Source organism: Rhinatrema bivittatum, chromosome 4 (assembly GCF_901001135.1).
Source record: "Rhinatrema bivittatum chromosome 4, aRhiBiv1.1, whole genome shotgun sequence".
Taxonomy (NCBI): Eukaryota; Metazoa; Chordata; class Amphibia; order Gymnophiona; family Rhinatrematidae; genus Rhinatrema; species Rhinatrema bivittatum.
Window position 1 is genome coordinate 76,074,356 of NC_042618.1, and position 24,715 is coordinate 76,099,070.

Sequence of the window (24,715 nt, forward strand, 5' to 3'; positions counted from 1 at the left end):
CAAATCATGAAGAGGTGTCTGCTGTTCAGACAACCTCTCCAACATAAGATAGGTGGAATTCCATCTGGTAGGCACATCCTGAAGAAGGTTGTGCAAAGGTGCGCCAACTGCTATTTGCCTCTTTCTGAGTTGCTTCCCACTTTTTACACTACGATTGAAATGCCCAGCTATTTTGCGACACTTTTCAATCAACCGCTTCAGGAGTTGACTACTACAACTAGTAGTACCACCTTCCTTGCCACTAAGCCCCAAAGCATCCCTCACTATCAGATGCAGGGTATGTGCAAAGCATCGGATGCCGTTGAATCTACCATCAGCCAGAGCCTTAATAATATTGGAACCATTGTCAGTAATGAAAAATCCATTTAAGCATTCCATATCACTGCTTCTAAGGAGCCCATTCCATTTTTCCATCATCCCCTGAATTGCGTGTAAGATATTTTCGGAAGTATGTCTCTTGTCTAGCACTTGAGCATGCAGTAAAGCCCAATGGTATCCTGGCGAAACCTTTTTGGAGCTGCTGCCACTGCCACTGCCAATGCTGCTAGTGCTTACAGGTATTAATGCCTCATCCAGCTGCCACCAATGTGCTGTTAGAGATAAATATGCATGCATTGCATTCATACTAGTCCAAACATCAGTGGTGAGATGGATGCTCCTCCCCTTTGCCCTTGCCATCATAATCTGCATTTCAGCACGACATTTTCTGTATAGGGAAGGAAGCACCTGACGGCTAAATGTACTTCTTGAAGGAAGTTTGTAGTAAGGGGCGAAATAATGGAGCATCCGCTTAAATCCCTCATTTTCTACAATCTGCAGCGGCTGATCATCCAAAGCAATCATTAGAGCAATATGTCGTGTACCCACTTTAGACATTGCCTGCTTCCTGCTCTGTGACATTGCAGAAGAACACCACCCCATCTGCTCCATGGTAGCTTGCCGCTGCTGCTGGGATGAGGAAGAGGAGACTGCTGCTTCTGCAGATGCACACAATCTGTATCTTCTTTATCTTTAGTACTACTACTACTTTCCTTCTGTGGCTGCTTCCCTGTTGCTTTACTTGAAGCCTGGGCAAGCACAGTGGGACCAGCTTCTTCTGCAAGCAACAGTGCTCTATGTTCTCTTTCAAGGTGATATTTCATGTTGCTGTTAGTAAGATGTCCAATAATTCTTCCACGGCTCACCATCTTTTTACAATGGATACATTGTCCAAATCTCTGGTCAGCCACAACATGATAATGATTCCAAATCTTTGATGTCCTTGTACTGTTCCTTACTCTAGGCTGGATACTTGTCATTTTCATACTAGTAGTAGAAATAGTAGTAGTAGTCACACGTGGATGTTCAAATGGTGTAGGGGACAGGGGTACCAGCAATACTGCTGGCACTGGCAGTAGTTGTTTGTTTTGCAATCTGACTAACATTGTCATTGCTTCTGTTCTCCTCCTCCTCCTTCTCCTCAGAATGTTTACTAGCCAAAAACTCCTGATCATCATCCTCCTCCTCCTCCTCCTCCTCCTCCTCCTCCTCCTCAATATCTGATTCATCATCATCATCCAATACTTTCTGTAGCACCATTCTTTCATCTAATCTTTTCACCTTTCCCTCAAATTTTGCTCGTTCCTTCCCTTGCAACAAGTTTCCTTGCACTTCTACATCCTCTTTCTTCTCAAAAAATCGCAGTTTTTTCCTAGGGACTGGCAGACAGCTCTTTCCAGTAGCACTATCACTAGCAACACGTTTTTTTCCAGAGGGTACTGGTAGGGGCATTATGATTCTGTGGTCAAAGAAATATATAATAAATATAGTACATTAAACAAGTTAATAAATTAGTTTGGTATTCATTTTTAAAACTTTATTGAGCTAATAGCATTAGCTAGCTAGCTATTGCTAAGGCTACCCCCAGACCACAGGACAAAGAAGGATATAGTGATTATTTATTAGTCAGTGAGTGACACTGACAATTGATAATTTGATATAGTATACTTACTAATATATTATATTGCAATTTATACCATGCATTGGCCAGAGCATCAAACTGCAGCAGACTGAGACTGAAACTAGGCTGCAATACTTCAGTTCACTCATTACACTAGCCTCCTGGCAGGACTGGCTAGTGGCTAGGCTTTTCTGCATTGAGGTTAGAGAAGTCCTATTCCTATTTTTTCATATCCTTTTCAGGCCTATTCTGTTCTTTGAACTAAAATAACTTCTCCCTCCCACTTCAAGTCTTACCCACAGATCTCACACACAGGAGCAGAAGCCTCAAGCCAAGCACAAGATACATAATATAGGATATTGGACAGACTATTGGCCAATTATAGGTTTAGTAGTAGAATTGATTTGATAGTAGTGACTCACTGGCTTTAATAGCTAGCCAATATAGCCAGTGACACTAGGCTAATAGCCAAGCTAGCTATTAGCCTAGTGTCACTGGCTAGGGCTAGCTAGCTATAAACACTATTAGTGATAAATCTGGTAGATTACACATACATCTATATAATATTGATAAATATAATATTATATAATTTTATATCTTTATAAATCTATTAAAACTCTACTGCTGCAATGTTCAGAAAGCAATCAACGCACCTACCTTAGTACCTTCACCTTGTCCTTTATAAGCAAGCCCTGCTGCTGGACTGGAGTGCTGGTGCCTGCCTATGCCTAGGCTAGGAATGCTGCGAACGAAGAGCTCACTCAAGAAACAGAAAAAAAGAGTAGAGCTCAGCTCAGCTCACTGGTTGTGGCTATTGGCTATTTTGGCTAGTGGCTTGGCTGCTACCAGTAGCTAGCTATATGCTACTGTGGCTAGTGGCAATGGCTGGCTACTGGCTGGCTGCTAGTATCATAGGCTGATACTAGTATCAGCTAGCTAAGCCAGCTAGCAGCTAGTACCCCTTAATAACAATAAAGGCTGTATAATATTAACTAACTATCAAATCAACAGCTGCAGCTAGCTATAAACTGATTGACTGATGTTTTCTCCTCAAACCCACAAAACAAAAGCAACACATAAGCAGAGCACCCCTTATTATATAGCTATTATTGCTACCTATTGACTAAAAGTAGGAGGGAAAATAAACCTATTAATTTAAGTGGCCAATTCAAAAATGATGCAAATGAATATTATGCATAATATATCAAACAAATTCTAGTCACATGATTGATGACATAATCACAATATCCACAGACACACTACTACAGTAGGATTAGAACTTCAAGCTAATAGCTCTATCCCCCATTCCCATTCCCCATCCCCCATATAAAACAATCTGTAAAAAACAGCACCTTGGCTGTTGGTAACCTTGGTAATGAATAAAAAAACAAGAAGAAACCCAATAGGAATACATATTCAACCTTCAATTTTAAAAAAAGTGTCAATTTAGTATCAATTTACGTTAGTGCGCACTAACATATATCACTGCGCACTGCCATGTACCTAGTGCGCACTAATAATCCGTTAGTGCGCAGTACGGTGAGGCGCCATGTACTGCGCACTACGTCCAGCGACTGCGCGCTAACGGATAGTCCATGCGCACTAACATCCGTTAGTGCGCAGTAATAAAAAACCGACTTTAACCCGAAAATTCGTGGAATTTTGATTCTTTTTCCCAACTTCCCCAACAATGACGAATTAGACAATGTCGTTGGCATTGGCTAAATCGTGAAAAACGAAGGCACATCTCTAGTGCATAATAGTCTGTTATAACCTCCATGCAATCTGCGTTAGATGTGTCGGCCCCTGGTTGCATTTGCCTGTCCTGAAAACACTGAACCCAGCACAGACATGCCCTTTGCATAAAGCTGGAGCAAATGGCGGCCCGCAGCCCCAAGGCCGCCCCCTGAAAAATCGTTTGAGATGAAGCTCCAACTTCCGATCCTGAACATCCTTAAGGGCGATGGCTCCCGCAACTGGAATAGTGTCTTCTTAGTGTCTGCGGAAACTGCCGCATCAACCTGTGGAAGCGCAAAAAGCTCCAAGGTTTGCTCCAGCAAGGGGTAGAGTTTCAACCTCACTCTACCCACCCTTAACCTGGAGTCTGGGGAATCCCACTCATGCTCTACCAATTGCCATACAGACCTATGAAAAGGGAAAGCAGAAGGAGGAGCCCTGAGGCTATTTGGACAGGATCCGCCCCATCCATCTCCGGAACCTCCTGAAGAGCTTTCAACCCCAGCTCCTCGAAAGCTTGAGTGAGCAGAGGCTCCAACTCCTCCCTCCGGAACAAGTGGAGAATTTTGGGGTCATCACCCTCCGGAACCAAAGGGGTCCCCGTGTCATCCCCCTGATGCAAGCCGGTGGCCCCTGATCGTGGGCGAGCGCTGACGACACTGCCGCTGCCCCCCCGGAGGGACAGAGACCCCTAAGTCCTCCGCCATCCCGCCTGGGTTGGGCAAACGCGGGACCCCCAAGTCTCATGACCGATTAGACCACAACGCAGCACCCGGAGGCTGAAGGCACGGACCCCAAGCTGGCAGAGGCAACTGAGGGCCCCCCAGACCTTCCTGCTGAGCCAGATAGGCTTGATGAAGCAGGAGGATAAAATCAGGGGAAAAAGGGAGCAAACCCAAAGGCAAGGCCGGAACCTGCTCTCCCCTAGGTTACTGAGGCAAGGGGACCTTCATATTAGCCCCCCCCCCCCCCCCCGGATACTCCCTGCTCCTCAAGGGGACTCGGATGGACCGGGGAAAGCCATGGAAGGAGATCCCCCTCCCCTTCCAAACATGGAGGCAAACTCAAATCAGCCGCCAAAATGACCGCCAACACGAGGGAGCTAGCAGACCTGGAGCCATCAGCTGCATCCACAACAGGTCCGACCGCGGCAGCCGCGTGCCTCTCCAACCTCCTTCGTTTTGCGACCCCCGGGAGGAGGGACGGCCCTCCCCCCCCCCCCCCCCCCCCACCCCCGAAATGCACGAAGAGCATAGGCCGGCCTGACTAAGACATGCTGGGACCGCACGTGCGGCATTCCGAGCCACAAACCACCCCCACCACCCCCCCCCCCCGAGGCAAAAGAAAAAAAATCGAAAAAATTACTAAAGAATAGCAGGGAAGTTCCTCTCCTAAAACTGAAAGGAGCTGTCCAACTCAGTTCAACCACAAGCAAAAACAAGGAGAGAAACCCCTGAAGAAGAAAAAGGAGCTGAAAGCCGCTAGACCAGCCTCGTGAGGGAAGGGATCTGGACCACCAGATTTACACCCCACAGAACAATTTGGACCTCAGCTGGTCCACCTCAACCAAACAGGGAATGGGAGGAAGGCTCACCCAAAAAGGCAAAAAAGACTGCAGGTTTACGCACCAGCCACCGTCTGCTGGAGACAGAGAAATACTGGTCTACTGTAGGTGCCACCAGGGTTTATTTATTTATTTTATTTAAAGCTTTTCTATACCGGCATTCATGATATAATCATATCATGCCGGTTTACATATAACAAGGGGTGCAATAACTTTCTTTTAACCAGTGTCGAGGAAATAAAAAGGTACAATATAACAAGGTTGTTGAAACTGGGAGGGAAGGTTTATCAAGCAGTGTCAGCGAGGCTTTTCTCTGTCTCCTTCCGCTGGCAGGGATGAATAAACCCAGGAGTCTGGACTGATCCGGGTATGTACAGGGAACTGTAATTTTCTTAGCAGGTTACTGCCTCACAGTCTTTTATTCACGGTACTGCTCCCCAATTAGGGTTGCCAACTGCCCTGATTTTTTCTGGACTGTACAGAATTTTGAGGTACTGTACTGAAAAAGGAGAGTTAAAATGTTCAGAAATGTCCTGATTTTAGTCCTCCAGCTGCAAGTTAGCATCCAAGTCTCCCCTGTGACTATAAAATACAGTGTATGCTTTGGTAGCTATGCTATATTTAGTATGCTTTGGATACATTTATTTCCTGTGTCATTTGCTTAGACTTGGGTCCCCAATTTAATCAAAGACCTAAAAAATTTTCAGTACTGTAGTTTGGCTCCTGCACAGGTAAAAGCAAACTGTTTTGTTTTTTTTCAGAGTTATGAAGTTTGCGAACTAATAGTCAAAATCTTAAGCTCCAAAGGGGTAGGCTCAGAAGTAACATCTCAAAATATTTCTTTGCAGAAAGGGTGGTGGATGCATGGAACAATTTCCCAGTGGAGCCAATAGAATATGGGAACCAAGAAAGTTTTGGACAAGTACAGAGGATCATTCATTGCAAAGAACTGAAAGGAAAGTCAGAAATCAACTGGGGTTTTATGGCTGTTTAGCAGCAGCAAGTAAACTGAGCAGACTAGATAGGGCCTTCTGGTTTGGTTTTGTTTTTTTTAGTGACGAGCGTCCATAAATGGCATATGTGTAAACTCCATCAGCAAAAATATTAAAACAGTACCTACAAATGTTCGGTAATTTGACGGTTGAAAGTTGGCAACTCTACCCCACTCCTCCCGCCCCCGTGCGCCAGAGCTAATCGCGCGTTAATATCTTTTCTGGAGTTATTGGGCGGGAGGCGTTGCTTGCCCCACGTTTTGGCGAGAAAACCTCGGTAACTAAGGGCTTGGCTCTTGCAACTGGGCCGCGCGCTCGGGCGCGTGACAGTCACCATAGCAACCATAAAACTGCGAGCTGTCAACCAGCGGCTGGATCCTTCGCCTCACTGCTGCCCCACTCTCCTACTGAAGCCTTCCACACGCTGACGAGCCGCTCAGCCTTAGGTCGGTGTGACCTCATTTTCCTGCGCCGGAGAAGCCGCCGCTTGTTAAGTCAAAGCTTCGCGTCTGACGGCGGTTGGGAAGAATTCACAACAAACAGGATGGCCATGAGCAGCAAACTGGAGGAGTTAGACCTGACTACTGAGGAAGTGGAACGTTTTGGTAAAGCTTTTAAAGATGAAAAGTTCAGGGAACTGTTCCTGGCTTACGCGGACGAAATCTCCAACCCGGAGAACAAGAAAAAATATGAGGAGGAGATCACCCTCATGGAGAAAGAGCGGGGGGTGGAGGTCAAGTTTGTTCATCCGCAACCCGGGCACGTTCTTAAGACCAGCCTGAACGGCGTTCAGAAGTGCTACATCAACATCTGCAGCAACGACCTGATCCCGAAGCCGAGCTGTAAAGCTGGCAAGGGGAATGGCAACCGAAAGGGGCAGCACTGGAGCTTACCGTACAGCCTGGCCCCCGGCCGGGAGGACCTGGGCAAGGAGGGCAGGAAGTACATAATCTACGATGTGGTTTTCCATCCAGACACGCTGTACATGGCTAGCAAGAACCAAAGGTTCAAGAAGATGGTGGATTCCACTGCCCTGGAGGCCATAGAGAAACAATTTGGCGTGAAATTGGATGAGAAGAACGCAAAGATGCTGAAGCTCAAGTACAAAGGTGTGCCGCAGGCTGCTGTTCTTCGCACGCCCTTGCCTGGGAAGCCACAACAAACCGAGGATGCTGATGATCCTTTACGGTTCCCCTACCCTTACGAGATGGCCAAATGTGAACCCCCTGAGGTCAAAACCACAAGAGATCAGCCGGGGAAAGCTGAGACAAAAAAACATAAAACTGTTGCAGATCACATAGAGGAGGACAGAGAATCCAAGCAAACTAAACCTACCACACCTCACTACACCATCGTGCATAGGTCTCATTTCGATTTACAGGATTACAGATATTCAAGAGATGCCACCCCTAGCCCTGTGCCTAAGGAGCTTGTAATCACCATTGACTTGCCCTTGCTAAAGTCAGCTGCACAAGCCACTCTAGATGTCATGGACAAGAAGCTGAGTCTAGAGTCTCAGAATCCTGACTACAGTTGTCAAATCTCTCTCCCCTACCGTGTAGATGAAAACCAGGGTACTGCTAAATTTAATAAGGCCAAGAAACAGCTAGTTATCACGCTACCCGTGCTGCCCCATATAAGCCAAGTAGCTCTGGCTATGAGGCAGGACCAGAAATTGGTTTCAGATGCCCCAAAGAACAATGAGGTCAGTGATGACCCAAAAGTAAATGAGCCAGCAGATGAAGCCAGATCTGAGGCCATAGGGCAAGCTGAGACAGTGACCTTCAGCTCTGAAAAGGAGGCTCAGTCTGAGTGCCTTCCATCTGCAGAGACCCAGATCTGTGATAAGGAGAAACAGCAAAACAGAGCCAGATCCCCTGAAAGAGAACCAGCAAAGGACAAATCTGAGGAGGAAATGAGAGAGCCTGGGACCACTGAGCAAATTCCAGAAAGAATAATAGGAAACAATTTTGCCCATTTTAGCAGTCACTTTTCCAAAAACTTGAAGAATGCAAGTGAAACAACCAAAGTTTCCAGCCAAGAAGATTTTTCAGTGCTGTCTAATTTGCATACTAATGAACTAGTTGACCTAGCAGGGAAGAAAGATGGTCCCACATGTCCTTCATTTCAGTGCATCCAAGATGATTTGTCAGTTAGTATAGTACTGCATGTGCCTAACATAGAGAAAGAAAGTTTAAAAGAAGATGTCAGTTCCAACCAGTACAATATTAGTTTTTGCTCTAGAAACAATAATATTATTTATTGTTTAATTGTACAATTTCCTCCTCACAATAAGTTGAACACTAAAGGAACAGCTGTTAATATTTCCAGGAATAATGTTGTTGTAGAATTATCCAAATCTTCTGAAAGCACTGGAACTTGGAAACAGTTTTATTTTGGTTTAAGCAATGATAGTTTGCAGGTAATGCCATGATTTAAAATATCACCAGATTTTATACATCTTGCAAATCATTTTTAGAAATCAAATATGGTGAAACTAGGTACCCTTCCAAACCTACAGGAAGGAATGATTGTGTATTCAGTAGTTACACTATCTTAAATTTTGTTGTTTGCTGGTAAACTATAGGCCCCTGGGATTGCCATTTTACAATAGAGAAGCAATAGTTATTGGCACCTTGAGATCTGAGACAAACTTAAAGTGTGCAGCACGTGTAATAAACCAGTTTCAAATTTAAAATAAGAGCTGCATAATTGCAACCTTAAGTGTGTTATAAAGTGGTGGATCAGAATGATAGTCATTGAGAGAGTGTGCCTTTCATATATAAATGTTTAGTCTCCTTGCAGCCTACAGGAATAATTACACAGAAGGTTTTTTGGTAAGTCTTGGTGAAACGAGTTGTTAGTCATTGCCATGTTAATTGCTAATTTAAGTTCATAACATAGTTGGTGTCCTAGGTAGGTCAGTATGGTTTAAATTCAGGATTGATTGATTGATTTATTTAATTCATTTTGTTTTTATAGCAATTTTTTAGGTTACATTCCAAGATAATATTCTTGACATAGATCATTGAAGTATCATTATCAAAAGATAAAGCAACAATACAATCATTTACATCTTTATCATTTTACCATACTTCATCCAAAAGATCCTCTATACTTTAATGAGGATCCATCACGCAAACTCTCATTCCTTTACTTAAAGAAAACTTTTTAAGGAAAAACTTGCCGATATGCTGCTAGGGGGTGTATTTCCTGATGAGAGATAGTCGCAGCATATTTGGGGTCATGGATGTACCTGGATTTTAGACTTTTACAACTTCCTGTGTGGTATCCTTATCAGAAAGAAATTGAGTTAACTGTGAAGGTAGGAAAAAGAGATAGGTCGACCCTTTGTATTTGATTTGACATTTGCAGGGAAATTTCAATAGGAAACTGGTCCTACTCTGTAGGACCTGTGATCTTAGAAGCAAAAATTGCTTCCTTTTCTTTTGTGTCATTCTTGACACGTCAGGAAATATTCTTACCTGCATATTCAAAAACTCTGTAAGCAATACTTAAAAAAACAATTTAAATATCCACTCTCTAGTTCCAATGAAACGTTACAATCATAGTACTAGTTTCAGCTAGACTAGAGTCCGAAGTTTCTAGCAGCTCTGTCACATTTAAAGATGGTATCATTTTTCCAGATTCTCAGCCTTCTCCTCTATTTCCTCCTTCCAAGTTTTCTTCTAAACCTTTTTTACTTGGCAAATAAAAAACTCTCACCACCGGAGGAATGTTTTCTTCAGGCACTTTTAGAATCTCTATTAGGTATTTTCTATACATCTCTTTCAGAGATATATGTGGGAGTTTTGGGAAATTAACAAATCTCAAATTTCTGGCTTTTGATATATTTTCCATGCTCTCCATTTTATTCAACAACTTTATATTATCCTTCTTCAAAGATTCTTGAGATGTTCTATTAGCATTCAAAGAAGATTTTATTTCTGTGTTCTGTAGAAGAACACTCTTAACTGTATTCTCCATAACTTGTAATCTTGCTTCATGATCTTTACAGATATCATTTACAGGAAGGATTTTATTAACTATCAAATTCCCCAGGCCTTCTATTGCTACCCATAGAGATTCTAAAGTTACTTCTGCCGGCTTTTGTAAAGAGTATGTTAAGCTTGTAATGACAGGAGTCAAAGAGTCCTATCCAGCAACCCATCCTCGTTCACCCCTAGTTGGACTGCTAGCAAACTCGCCGGGAAGCACTTTCCCGGCATCCTCACTTTCTCTTCCCAGTGTCTGACTTTCAATACTGCCTACAACTTCGGCTTGCAGTGGGGCCAAATCCACATCTGGGCCTCTAAGTGTAGCAGGGTTTGCCGGCGCCACTCTCAATATCGGGGAAAGCGAGATGTCAGAGTCGGGCACCGGAACTTGAATTGCATCCAAGGTTCCCTGCCTCAGCGACTGCACTCCCGATTCTGCTCCTTCTCGAAAAATGTGGGCATCCATCAGGCCGGTTACTTCAGGGTTAAGAGAGGCTCCAGAGCTAGCTTTCTCTTTTGCTCTTCATTTCCTGGCACTATGAGGCATTTTAATTTAATTCTAAAGTCTCTCAGGAAAACAGGGGCTCCACAATGTACTGCAGCGTTATAGCATTATTGTCTTGGATCCACTTATAATGGAGGTTTAGGCAGAAGGAAAGTAATAATAATTTATAGCTTACCAGAGGTGGAGGTGTCATAGCTAAGTTCCAAGTTGTTATAGGATCGAAACAAAGCCGCGTGCCCCTTTGGCGACGCACCGGTGGCATGATGTGCCGCGGGAGGGCCGGTTTTATAGACCCCTCGCCAGTCCCTCCCCGATGACCTCAAATCCAGGAAGTCATCCAGAAGACCCGTCCGGGCTGGGATAGAATCCTCACCCCCGGGTTAACCTCCGCTGATACCGAAGATCTTCTCACTTCCACCTCGAGGATTTATTTATTACTTGGATTTATTTCTCACCATTTTGAATATGGAATTCACTCAATGTGGGTTACAGCATTTTAGAAAAATTAGATTACGAAAAGATCATTTGTAGCTTCACATTTCAAAGGTATAAACAAAGTTGAGTAGTGGCAAAATCACAATACAACTTGATAATGTAAGTGCATCTCAAGGCCTAATTTAAATAGACTGTTTATGGGCCAGTTCGATGATCCAGTACTTGTGCTTTGGGGGAGACCTGGCTTTAATCTCTGGACTGTTTCTGCTCATAGGGCTGGGGATGCTATAAAGATAGCATTTGCATTCCTTTAAGGGGAGTGGAATGGAATCTGCAGGTGAGATATGGGTTACATAGATACTCAATTCTGAACTGAGCTGGGTTGTGTGGCCCCCTGCTGAAGGGTTTTGCTGCTGGGATTTATTTTTTAATAAATGCTATGGGAAAAATACTCATGGGAAAAACCATTTGTACAGAGTTTCATTAGACCTAGTAGGTTATTCCATGTCAGATGGGCCATAATGGCAAAATTTGAAATCTGGACTGGCAAAAGAAAAGACTTATGAAATTAATATCTTATTTTAATTAATTTTACAGTTTACATTTAGAATCCATTTTGGCTCATTTGAAATACAAAACCACCTTATTTTGACTGGTTTTGGAATGTGGTTTAGTAAATAAAGCTGAGAATGAGATTAGCCAGAAACTTCCATGTATGACTTCTGTACTTAGAATGAAGTTAGCATGGGGCACATTTAAAACTAATCGGAGGAAGTTCTTTTTTACTCAACGCACAATTAAACTCTGGAATTTGTTGCCAGAGGATGTGGTTAGTGCAGTTAGTATAGCTGTGTTTAAAAAAGGATTGGATAAGTTCTTGGAGGAGAAGTCCATTACCTGCTATTAAGTTCATTTAGAGAATAGCCACTGCCATTAGCAATGGTAACATGGAATAGACTTAGTTTTTGGGTACTTGCCAGGTTCTTATGGCCTGGATTGGCCACTGTTGGAAACAGGATGCTGGGCTTGATGGACCCTTGGTCTGACCCAGTATGGCATTTTCTTATGTTCTTATGTAGTTAAGGAAGGAACAATATCTACCTTTATATCATATTTTTATAGAGCTTTAAATGTGATATGCTATATATATGTCATCTGCTAGTCAGAGAATCAAGAGTAATGCATGGGTCTATTTGCCATGTTGTTTAATACATTTTTACTCCCTCTGTGTGATTTATTGGAGAGGAAAAATGTGATTTTTCATTTTTACGCAGATGATTTGCAATTATTATATCCAGTGACGGGTGGTTTACAGGATGCTATTTCTCATATTAGCTGGAGTGTGAATGAAATTATTTTGTGGTTGAGGCAGAATGGTCTATTAGTGAATGCTAAGAAAACTGAAATATTACCTATTTCATGTAAGATTGAAATAATTTCCCCTGTTAATTCTCAAGTTGGAGTACACATTACAGCTGTAGAGGCAGTTCAAGATCTAGAAGTTTTACTAGATACTGACTTTACAATGCAGCCACAGTTACAAGCAGTTGTGAGAAGGGGTTAAGTTGAGGAAGATGCATAGATTACACTATATCATTGAAAGAAATGATTTTAGGACAGTGATGCAAGAAATTTGTATTATTCGATTTGGATTATTGCAATGCCTTATATGTAGGGCTTCCTAAGTGTTATTTAAGGGCATTGCAGGTTTTACTGAATGCTGCAGTCCAGATTATTTTCAGTTGTTCTCTATCCGACCATATAATGCCAGTTTTACAAAAATTGCACTGGCTCCCAGTTTAAAATTCTATCATTAGTACATAATTTTATATATAGGGAATGTCCTGTTTATTTGAAGCAACTAGTGACTGTATGGTCCTCAACAGTTTTGGGATTGCAACAACTATTAACTATTCCTAGCAGTAGAGAGACAAAGTTACTGTAGACCTCTAAGCATGCTTTTTCTCAGATTGCGCCAACGTTATGAAATAATACCCCCTCAGAAATGTATTTGATAAGTGATTACAGGGTTTCAGGAAAGTGTTTAAAAACTTTTAAATAATGTATTGTGTACTATGCTGTTTTATGTGTTTTTGTTAATTTTATATGAGATGTTGTTTAATCGTTCTATTATATTGTAATCCACCTTGAACATTATTTTGGCAAGCATGTAGAATATCAAGAAATTGTAAATAAATGTATTTTGGGTTCAAACATGCTTTTGGGAAGGGGTTAGTGAAAGAGCCTGAAAGGAGCTAAATACATCTCTGAAGAAGATGTTTGAAGAGTTAACAAGTAGCTCATTTAAAACAAATTGAAGAAAATTCTTTTTCAGTCAGTGCATAGTTAAGCTCTGGAATTCATTACCAGAGGATGTGGTTACAGCAGTTAGTGTAACTGGGTTTAAAAAAGATTTGGAAAAGTTCCTAGAGGATAAATCCATAAACTGCTATGGCAGTAATTAATAAGCAATAGTAGCTTGAGATCTGTCTAATATTTGGGTACTTGGATTGGCCACTGTTGGAAACAGGATACTGGGCTTGATGGACCCTTGGTCTGACCCAGTATGGCACATTTCATGTTCTTATGAAGATGGAGCAATGATAATCATGTAAATGTTATTTTCAATCAAGAATGAAGAGACCCTCAATATTAGGATCTCAACAGAAACCTTGGTATTATGACAAAGTGCTTTTATCCCACTCCTAGATTAATATTCCCTGGAAGAGAGGAGGTGCAGGGGAGATATAATACAGACCTCTAGATATCTGAAATGTTTCAATGATGCTCGAACTTTGAAACTTTTTTGTTGGAAAAAAAATCAGTAGAACTAGGGGGTCACGAAATTAAACTCCAGTGGGTATGACTCAGAACTAACATCAGGAAATATTTCTTCACAGAGAGGGTAGTTGATGCCTGGAATGCGCTTCCGGAGACTAAAACAATCAAATAATTCAAAGGGGCATGGCATAAACACTTTGGATCCCTAAGGGCTAGAGGATGGAAATGAAGAAACAGGTGCATGGAGGTAACTTGCTGGTGCAGCGGTTACTACCCTTAGCAGAAGGCATGGAGATTACTAACCTTAACCAATAAGCTTTGGTGCAACTGCAATATTGCTGTCTGCTTCAATGGCAGGGGGAAAAGAGGAATTGGATTTAGACAATGATCTGCAAGGGCCCCAACTTCTACAGTTTGGGGAACTGTTAAGCATGGGATTAACCTGAACAGAGCAGCAGTTACTACTCTTAACAGAAGGCATGGGATTGCTATCTTTAACCAATAAGCCATGATGCCTTTGACGCAACTGCAACATTGCTTTCTGCTTTGACAGCGATGGGAAGAGAGGAATTGGATTCAGATGACTGCAAACACAGGCCCTGACTTTTATGGTCTGGGATACTGATATGCAGACATAAGGGAAAAAGCACAGGACTGCTTCTACGGCCAAGTCCATAAGCAAAGCACATCAACCAGCACTGTCTGAATTTCCGAGAAGGCTCATCACCAAGTAAAAATGTTGATAGCAGTAAATTTTTTATTTGTTATCAAGGCTTGAGGATAACCTCAGGGCGTGGCAGTTACTACCCTTAAGAGAAACATGGGGATAACCTGCACAGCATGGAAGATACTACCATAAGAAGCTTGCTGGCCAGACTGGATGAACCATTTGGTCCGTTTCTGCCGTCATTACTATGTTACTATGATGTCGAAGGGGTTAAAATCTATTTCTCTGTATAAACGCCCCATTTCTCCCAGTGAGTATGTATTTAGGGACTGTAGCTTTAGAGAGGATCCTGCCTTCAGTTTGGTGTGTGCATATTACCATTTGGCAGCGGAAGAAAATGCATTTGCCAGCATAGAATGCTTGGCCGTCATCTCGGAAGAGATGTTGATTACAGTTCTTCTTTGACAAGTGATCTACTGGCTTTAAGTGGTTGTACAGTTACATTTGGTTAGTTGGCTTAGGAATGCAATTTTACTTATTTGAGCTGGCATTCAGACCTTGCAGAAAGTTAGAAAGTGAGCGAGACACACAGATGTAAACTAAATACAGTCACTAAATATATATATAAAGAATCAAAAAGATACAAACATTGTGAGGTGGTTCTAGAGTGTGGTGCCCTAAGTGTGTGTCAGATGTATTAAAAGAAGCTGGCTCTTTTAGTTTAACCTTGGAGATAATACCTTAGACTTGTGAAAATTAGATGAAATCGGTGAAGGGACAGAGCACCGAATTGTTATCCCAACAAGTGTAAAAGTCTGCCTGTGTAAGGACAGTTTGTCACATTCTGAGTCTAGGACAGTTATGCACTGACCAAAAAATTTCAGACCTTTGCTGCGAATAAAGTTGTAGATATCTGCCTTTCCTTGCTTGGTGGTGGAGCCAAAATCATTTACCTGACTTTTATCAGGTTTGTAACTAGTTGTAAATCTTTGACTCATCCCTTGTGCGGCACTTTTCAGACATTACTAAAATGCAAGTCTGAGGAGTTTTAATGAAATCTTTGTGCTTCCATTACACAGTAATGCCCAAGTTTAACTGATACTTATTGGATGGTTGTAACTAGTACAGGGGTGGCCAGCTCAGCACCTCAAGAGCCACAAACAGTTTTTCAGGATGTCCACAATGAATATGCATGAAAAAGATTTGCATACAATGGAGGTGGTGCATGCAAATCTATCTCATGCATAATCATTAAAGATTTATTTATTATTTTTATATACTGACATTTGATCTGAGATATCACATCGGTTTACATTCAGGTACTGTAGGTATTTCTCTATCCCCAGAGGGCTTTCAATCTAAGTTTTGTATCTGAGGCAATGGAGGGTAAAGTGACTTGCCCAAGGTCACAAGGAGCAACAGCGGGACTCGAACCCTGGTGTCCTGGTTCATAGCCCACTGCTCTAACCACTAGGCTATTCCTCCTCCTGAAAACCTGGCCTTTTTGTGGCTCTTGAAGACTGGAGTTGGCCACCCCTGAGCAAATGTTATACAAATAATGCTATTTTTTATTTTATTAGTATTTAATATTTTAATTGTTCACATGTCCCATTAGGAAGATCCTGTAAAGAAGACTCAGGCTTAAATTATAGGTAGACTTCTTATGTATGGAGATTAATGGTAGCTATGAATGGCCAAGAATTTGGGATTTTGTGGCCAGAGGTACAAAAGAATAATGTGTAATAGTTTTTTTTACTCTCTTTCTTCTTCAGGAAAGGCTATTTGTCACTGAAGAAAATGTGGATGAATTCCTCGAAGATGTGTCACACCCAGTGGATATGAAAAAGTTTGCCCCAGGGATGCAGCCATTAATTGAGGTTCTGAAAGTCACTGATAGCCAGAGCCACATCAGACTGAAGGTAAAAGAGCTGACTGAGCCTAGAACTTGTTTCAAGGCATGTTTTAGAAATTAAATATTGAACATTTGGATGTATTGTCCCTTTATATTTTCTAAACGCTTTGGAATTACTAATGATTCCTTAATTTTACACCTTTAGTCAAAAGCCCTCAAAAATGCCACACGCATGCTCACAAAATGCAAATAGTATTCTTTTATTGTGACTGCAACTGCTCCAAATTATGTTGTCTCCTGTAGGTTTCCTTTTAACTGTGATATTATTGGTAGTAATTGAAAAATGCCTTGCCTTATGGATCCACACAGGGGGTAAGGGGTCAATGAATTGGGTGTTTTTTGTAGTCCAATCATGAATTCTTATATAGAAAAGTTGACATTGTACTCCGATTTCCTGTAAATTTTCTCAGAATTGTTTTAAAACAAAAATATCACATACACAAATAGATGGATCCTGGATTATAGCGAAAAAGGAGTTTGCCTAGCATTAATATCTCAGACAATTACTCATGAACTAATTCTCTCATGAAAACCTGGCCCAAACTAGGGAGATGTGCAAGGATTCCTTTTTCTTGTGTTTGGGAAGGAAGTAAATGAATATTAGAAATTGCTGTTACTATTTAAATCTAATTAAATGTAAGCCTGAAATGTGTAATATACTGGCCAACTGCTTCATTATAATTGTGAAATGATTTGAGATCCATATGTAAATAGAAGACTGGCATGCTTTGTAGTTTCTTTTGTAAAAAATAGTTCACCGAGGAATATCTTTTGTTTGGAAGGATTAACTTAATGAGGTCCATATTCAAAAGCCATTTAGACGGATAACATAATAATTATCCATCTAAATGGCTTACCCAGCTATATTCATCCTTTATCCAGCTAAATTCTAGCCGGCTAATAAGTTAGGTGGCTAGAATTTAGCCGGATAAGTTAAGGGTGGTCCAGGGGCGTAACTGGGAGGAGTTGTTAGCCAGCTAAGTTAACCGGCTAACTCCAATATTCAGAGTTAGTCGGATGACTTAGCCAGCTAACAGGCCGATACAGTAAAGCGCAGCCGCGGTTACCCTGCTTCTAACCCGCTTCTAACTCACAATTTGGCCGCGTAAGTCCAACCCGCGATTCACTATCCCTTTTAACTCATCCTTACCGCTTCTTTAAATCAACCGGTAACCCTTTCTGCCCGCAGCATGTATAAGAGATGTAAACGCTCCGATTAGCTATTCCCTCCCATACAGTAATGTGCGCCCCGACTATTGCCTTTTTAACCTGCAGTTTTGCCGAGTGTTTAACCTGCTAACTTACCGCCTACCCTTACCCCTGCGTTAGTGTGGAGCGTCAGGTCAGAGAGACGAAATGTCATGGGCAAACGATCCCCTCACCCCCCGGAACCCTTACTCTGGCGTTAGTGTGGTGTGACAGCAATAGGCAGGCTCCGGTCAAAATCCCCCCCCCCACCCGAAGCAAGGCGCAGGGCGAAAATCGGCTTGACATGTCATTAAAACAAAAGTAAATAAAGTGTAATAAAAGTAAACTTCATGTGAATTTTCTTTGAACAGTCCTCTGTCCCCTCCTCCCGAGGCGCGCACTGCGGCTCCCCTGCCTCCCGGGGGCAGCCGGCAACGAAAGCGGCTTCCAGCAGACCCCGCCGGCGAAGGTGGATGAATGGACGCCCGTATGCCTGGATGAATGCACTCCCGCCGGCGAAGATGAGTGAATGAATGCAAGCCCGTACGCGCCGGCGGGCGTGCATTCATTCACTCACCTTCGCCGGCAGGCGTGCATTCATCCAGGTGGAGGGAGCCGGCGGGCGTGCATTCATCCAGGCGGAGGGAGCCGGCGGCGAAAGCGGCTTCCAGCAGCCCCCACCGGCGGTGAATGAATGCACGCCTGTGTACGCCTGTGCGTGCAATTTGGGCGCTCAAGGCGTGACGTCACGACGTTTGACGTCACGGCGTGTGAAGTCGGCGTTCGCTAATGCACTGCCTTGAGCACCCAAATTGTACGCACAGGTGAACACAGGCGTGCATTCATTCACCTTCACCAGCGGGGGCAGGGGAGCCAAAGCGGCTTCCAGCAGCCCCCGCCGGCGAAGGTGAATGAATGAAATTTGGGCGCTCAAGGCAGTGCATTAGCGAACGCCGACGTCACTTGCCGTGACACCAAACGTCGTGACGTCACGCCTTGAGCGCCCAAATTGCACGCACAGGCGCACATTCATTCACCTTCGCCGGCAGGGGCTGCTGGAAGCCGCTTTCGCCGCCGGCTGCCCCCAGGAGGCAGGGGAGCCGCGGTGCGTGCCTCAGGAGGAGGAGAGAGAGAGAGGACTGTTTAAAGAAAATTCACATGCAGTAAGTTTACTTTTATTACACTTTATTCACTTTATTCACTTTTGTTTTAATTTTCGCCCTGCGCCTTGCTTCGGGAGGGGGGGAGAGAGGACTCGCAATCCCCCCTGGTACCTGTCATTTCAAACGTCATTTGAAATGATATTTGAAATGACGGGTACCAGCGAACCCAGGATACTGTATAGGCGCTGTATAGCGCTCTATACAGTAAAATGGATTGCGCGGGCTTCACGGACGCTTCTTGGACGCGGCTTGCATTTGCATGCTATTTAAATACAGTATCGAGCGGTAGATAATCCGAACTGTGCGTGCGGCAAACGCGGGTGCGCCCGGCACTAACACACCTCTTCCTACCACTCCTTACTGTATCGGCCTGTAAATCTGGTTGAATTAAAGAGCTGCCCTAAAGTTAGCTGGCTAAATTAGCTAGCCGGCTGTATTCAGTAGTGTGGCTGCACTGTTGAATATGCCTCCAAAGTTAGCCGGATAAGTTTATCCGGCTAACTTTCCTATATGGACTGTGTCTGAATATAGATTTCATAATGCTTGTTACTCAGTAAACCGCTTAGTATAGTTCTTCTGTTATAAGTAGTATATAAAAACTTTAAAAACAAAATAATAATAATGAAATGAATCTCAAAGAGCCACATTTACAGGTTTCCTTCTTTGATAATCTTTACATTTAGTTGATTCTGTGATGTAGAAGAGTCACATGGTAGTGTGATTTGGTTTGAATAGGTACCAACATTTGTTAATCAAGAGAGCAGTGAGTCACTCTGGCTGACTAACTGAAGTTAGACTGTTTGTATTACTCAACGCACAATTAAATTCTGGAATTTGTTGCCAGAGGATGTGGTTAGTGCAGATAGTATAGCTGTGTTTAAAAAAGGATTGGATAAGTTCTTGGAGGAGAAGTCCATTACCTGCTATTAAGTTCACTTAGAGAATAGCCACTGCCATTAGCAATGGTAACATGGAATAGACTTAGTGTTTGGGTACTTGCCAGGTTCTTGTGGCCTGGTTTGGCCTCCATTGGAAACAGGATGCTGGGCTTGATGGACCCTTGGTCTGACCCAGTATGGCATGTTCTTATGTAACATCCAGTGACCAGGTCAAGTATCAGTACCTTAAAGATAGCCGACGCACCATGTACTGTGTAACAATTCAAAAGTCCATGTGAAAAGTAGAAATGTCCATGATTTCACTTCGATGGCTGTTTTGGTTTCCTAGACTCCAAGCATATACCAAACTAAAAATAAATTATAGACAAACTATTGCCTATGCTTCCTTTTTTGGAGAGTCTGGTAGTGAACATCTGTTTGTTTGGGGTTTTTTTTGGCCTTCCAGATCAATCAGAAGTAGCCTCTATAGGGGCTACAGTGCTATTAGTATTCATTTGCAACTATGTAAGGAGGCTGATATTCAAAAATGCTGAGCTCCTAAATGTATGTGCCTAAGGTAGGTGCTTAATTTAGGGGCCTATGTTCAGCTAAACATTTACAAAAATTTAGAAACCTAAGATTTAGGAGCCTAATTGTAGGCCTGCTATTCATTTACCTAGATTTAAGGCCCAAAATTTGATGTCTACTTCTGAAAATCAGTGCTAAAGCTCCTAACTTTGTTTTCTCACCTTAACTCTGCCCCTGTAGCCCATCCACGTTTCAGGATCCTAAATTTAGGGATTTGGCCCTAGTAAATTTTCAGAAGGGCCAATTTAGGATCCTAAATCTTTTGAAAATTGGACCTATGGTTTTTTTGCCTCTTTCCTTCCCATCTAGGAGCAACAGTCTTCAGCCAGGGTCCACAGTCCATGGCTCCTTATAGAAACCAGTATGCATGCACTAGGTGGCGCTGTTATGCGATGGTTGGGGTGGAGGATCATGTCTTCATTTTAAATATTCTCAAAGGATGCTGAAAGCATCCTGGGCATATGTTTCGTCTATGGTGTATTTTATGTAGTGAAAAAAATAGTCAGACTGATACTGGAATCTCTTTGACCCCACATAAAATAAAGGATTTCCAGCATCAGATTGTTTCAGTTCTGATGCACCAGTTGGGATAAGATGGTATACATTTTTTAGTACTGTTAATAATATTCATTTAAAAAAAATGCATTCAATAGTATTGGGATTAGTGAAACTCCAGTACCGTTTGCAATAAGTATCATGAGAATTATCCTGTATATTAAGTTTATTGGTGGTTAATTATGTCAGACTAGTATTCTATGACTAGAATTGACAAACGTGTCTTGTGTACCAGCAAGCGCAGCTATTGCCTGATTAGTGTGTGCTGTACCTACAAAGATTCTGAGCTGGAAGTAATTTTCTAGTCGATCGCTGCCTGAACCTTTCCTGTTTTGGTCAACAGCAGCACCCCATGTATGATTAGAAAATGTGTTAGGCTGCTTTTGTATTAGGATAGAATTTGCTAAAGCACTTTGAAAACAAGAAGTGCTGTGATCTTTGACAGAGAAAGCAATACTGTCTCTTTAAAAGGAGCCAAAATGTACTTTAGAGATCTTTATCCTGGCAGGTTCCCATAAATTCCCATGGGAGAAAAAGAAAATAATTTCAACAAATTTTGTCCCAGAACAAAATGGGAGCTGTATGATAAAAGGTTGGATCAGCAAAACTTTCTTATGCCTAAATATATTCAAGGTAGAGGCTTCCAGGAGGTGAATAAAACCCACATAAGTATATGGATGAAGAACTCCGTGTGGGCTAGTTCAGGAGCAGAGAGCAGTCCTGAAATGCTGTGGTGGCTCTGTCTTCTGCTCATTCCAAATATCTTTATTGAAGCCGTGGTGAATATCTTTGTCAGCCCTGAATAGATTCTTTTATGATAGTTACTGTTGTAGAAAACTGGAATATCTGCTGCTGTTTGGCCAAGCAAGGCAGTGGGTGATGGGAAGGAAAAAGGTGGAATGGGTGAATAGATCCCGTAGTATTTAACTTACTCTTATTGAAAATAGTCTGTGTTTATTACTTGTGCTGCTGACTTTTTTTGTTCCTCCCTGCAGGAAAATGAAACTGATCAACATGGTCAAAAGGAAGAAAGGCCTAACAGTACGGATGCCAGCGAAATACAGAGCATTATCCCTGAATTAGAGACTGTAGTCATTGCAGTTGATGTTGCTGAAAGGGAGCGTATCATAGAAGACAACAAGGCTTCATTCTTTACAACTGAAAGCAAAACAGAAAAAGTGGGTTCTGGCTTGGATTGTTTGCAGCCTGAGCCTGGTGATGGCAGTTTATTCGTTGCTGAGAAATGTCAGAGAGCTGAACCAGAGGGTGATCCTGCTTCAGCCAGCGACATAAGTGCTGCATCTGTAAGATATGGGAAAGAGAGGTTTCCGCAGCCCAGAGAAGTGGCAGACAACTATGACCTGGATGAAGATGACACACCTACCGAGCAGCAGGTTGGTGAAGGCAGCAGAGCGTGGACTAGTGGAATCTATACTCCAGCCCTAAAGGAAATAAACATGCAGGATGGAAGTGTGCATGTTATTACGGATCACACCACACACTGTGCCTTCAGTTTTCAGAATTCAGTTTTATATGACTTAGATTAATAGGTTTCATTCTGTTTCATATGTTGTTCTAAATCTATTTATTAAAGAGAAATCCTATTTCTTCTAATGAAGAAATTGCTTATATTTAATAATTTGTGCACAGTACTGTATAGTTACTACATTGTGCCTTGCTGAAATGATCTCTTTAAAATGATTATTTATAGGTCCACCTGGCCCGCAGAGTTTACCAATGCCACATCCCAGAGCGGGAGGCCACGTGCGTTTTCTTTAAGGCCTTTACTGCAGCATATTTATAAAAACACACAAAACTGAAGCTTGAAGAAAAAATAAAACACTGGCCTGTTTAGATCCAACTCATAGTTGGTGATACTAAGTGACAGATTGAATGCCACTGGCTTATTTGGTTGTGCTTTAACAGGAAAATCAAAATATAACTGTAGGCTTCAATTGAAGACATAATTAACATTGTAATCCAATTGGCTACATCCCTAGTCACAGTGGCTTTAACTTCACAGATGTTATGTCAAACCAATAGAATTTTTTTTATTTATTCAACTTTTGTACCTTAATCCTGATCCAAACAGGTTCTTCAAATGTGGTTTACAATTCATAATTGTTAAGCCATCATATAAAGATATTTCTACAAGGGATACAATATCATAGCTTCACTTCCTTATTGAGTAATAAATCAGTGGTGCTCTTGGAGGTTGGGAGTGAAAGGTGAGGTGGAGAGATGTTACGGGTTTAATACAGGTAGATAGTATCTATAATATTTCATATGCTAATAACTCTGTGAAGATAATGACGATGTTACAATAGGATGCTTCTTTATTTTACTGGAACACATCACTTGGATGTCACTGTGAAACAACTTGAATGGATTAGATAAGTACTATTTATAACAGTAATAATTGAGGCCTGAATTACACATAAAGAAAAAAAGCCTTAGTGAATTGGTTCCTTAGATATTTTCTATGGCTATTAGATATGCCATGTTTCTTTTCTTTATGATGGGACCTTTTCTTTTTACAAGTTCTTCAAGGACAATGTAGGATCTCTTCAGAATACATTGGTAAGTAACCATTTTAAACCTCTCTCTTGCTCCTACTTAGCTTCATATATTCACTCATATATACCTCTGTTCTGTAAACCCTTACAGCATAGAGAATAGACTCACAGATGTAGCTCTGGGGACAATATAACAGGCCGATACAGAACGGTTTGCTCAGCCGAGCACGATATTAAGTCGGAGGCACCAAAAATTAAAAAAAAAAAAAAATCTGCCCGCCGGTTGCTGGGTTTGAAAACGGTTGTTCAATTTCACCGGTGTCCGTTTTCCGAACCCATGGCTGTCAGCCATGGGTTCGGAAAACGCTACTTCCACTAATAAGGAGGCGCTAGGGACGCGTTAGTATCCCTAGCACCTCCTTATTAGCGCAGGCCCTAATTTAAATACAAAATCGCGCGCCCAGGAGAGGTGCCTGGGCGTGCGTCGGGAGAGCAGGCGCTCACCTCAGAGCGCCGGCTCTCCAGCAGGTTTTATTGCATCAGCCTGTTATTTATTTTTTGATTAAGCTTACGCCTTTTTGTTGGTAGCTCAAGGCAAGTTACATTCAGGTACAGTAGGTGTATGTGACTCTTTATGCTTTTATAAGGCTCTGTATACTTACTCTGGTGTAATTACATTTGGTTCTGATCAGATATGTGTTTATAGTTCATGTATTGGTGAACTCACATGACTTTTATAGTAGCTGAGGGCAGAGTCCTCTGCAGATCTATTAGTATTCAGTTCTCTGAAGTAGGATTTCATAGCTTGTTGCCTTTTATTTTAGTCTCAGAATAGGTGTTCAGCATACTCCTGTGTTGGTATTTGGATTGTTAACTTCCTAATGTTGTAATGCAATTTTTATATGAATGTGAATGGAGGACAGCATTGCATTGCTGGACTTATGTTTGAATATATTTCTGCCAACATCAATAAAAATTTAAATATTAAAAAAAAACTGCTTTCCTCTTCATCCAGCCAGACTAGCCCAGACACATAGGTTATGCTTACCAACCAGTAGATGGGAGACAGAGACTAAAAGTTCTGCTGACATCACTCCTTTATGCTCCCATGCTGACCTTAGCCTGCCAATATTCTCTGTATCCAGCAAATGGAAGGCAAGCATCTTGTGTTCTGAGCTGAGGCCTGGTTAGGCCAGATGAAGTAGGAATAGAAATTGATAATGGATGAGCAACTCCTAAGGTGAAAGTTTCATTCTCCCTCAGTAAAGCAGTGCCCTAGACCAGTGGGCTTGGGGTA

General features: G+C 42.2%; 1 protein-coding gene across 1 annotated transcript; it reads left to right on the top strand.

Annotated features, from left to right (window-relative positions):
• Positions 1–6,600: 6,600 nt before the first annotated feature.
• DNAAF2 (dynein axonemal assembly factor 2) lies at positions 6,601–23,849 on the top strand. Its single transcript, XM_029598382.1, has 3 exons — positions 6,601–8,654; positions 16,391–16,537; positions 21,898–23,849. Exons 1-3 carry the CDS (start codon positions 6,777–6,779, stop codon positions 22,447–22,449), a joined length of 2,577 nt encoding a protein of 858 aa, XP_029454242.1. The 5' UTR covers positions 6,601–6,776; the 3' UTR covers positions 22,450–23,849.
• The last annotated feature ends 866 nt before the right edge of the window (positions 23,850–24,715 follow it).

Excerpts from the sequence above, each read along its gene's own strand:
- DNAAF2 (XM_029598382.1), top strand. The coding sequence starts at position 6,777 with ATGGCCATGAGCAGCAAACTGGAGGAGTTAGACCTGACTACTGAGGAA. Across the intron at positions 8,655-16,390 it reads TAAGCAATGATAGTTTGCAG|GAAAGGCTATTTGTCACTGA; the intron begins GTAATGCCATGA and ends TTTCTTCTTCAG. Across the intron at positions 16,538-21,897 it reads AGAGCCACATCAGACTGAAG|GAAAATGAAACTGATCAACA; the intron begins GTAAAAGAGCTG and ends TCCTCCCTGCAG.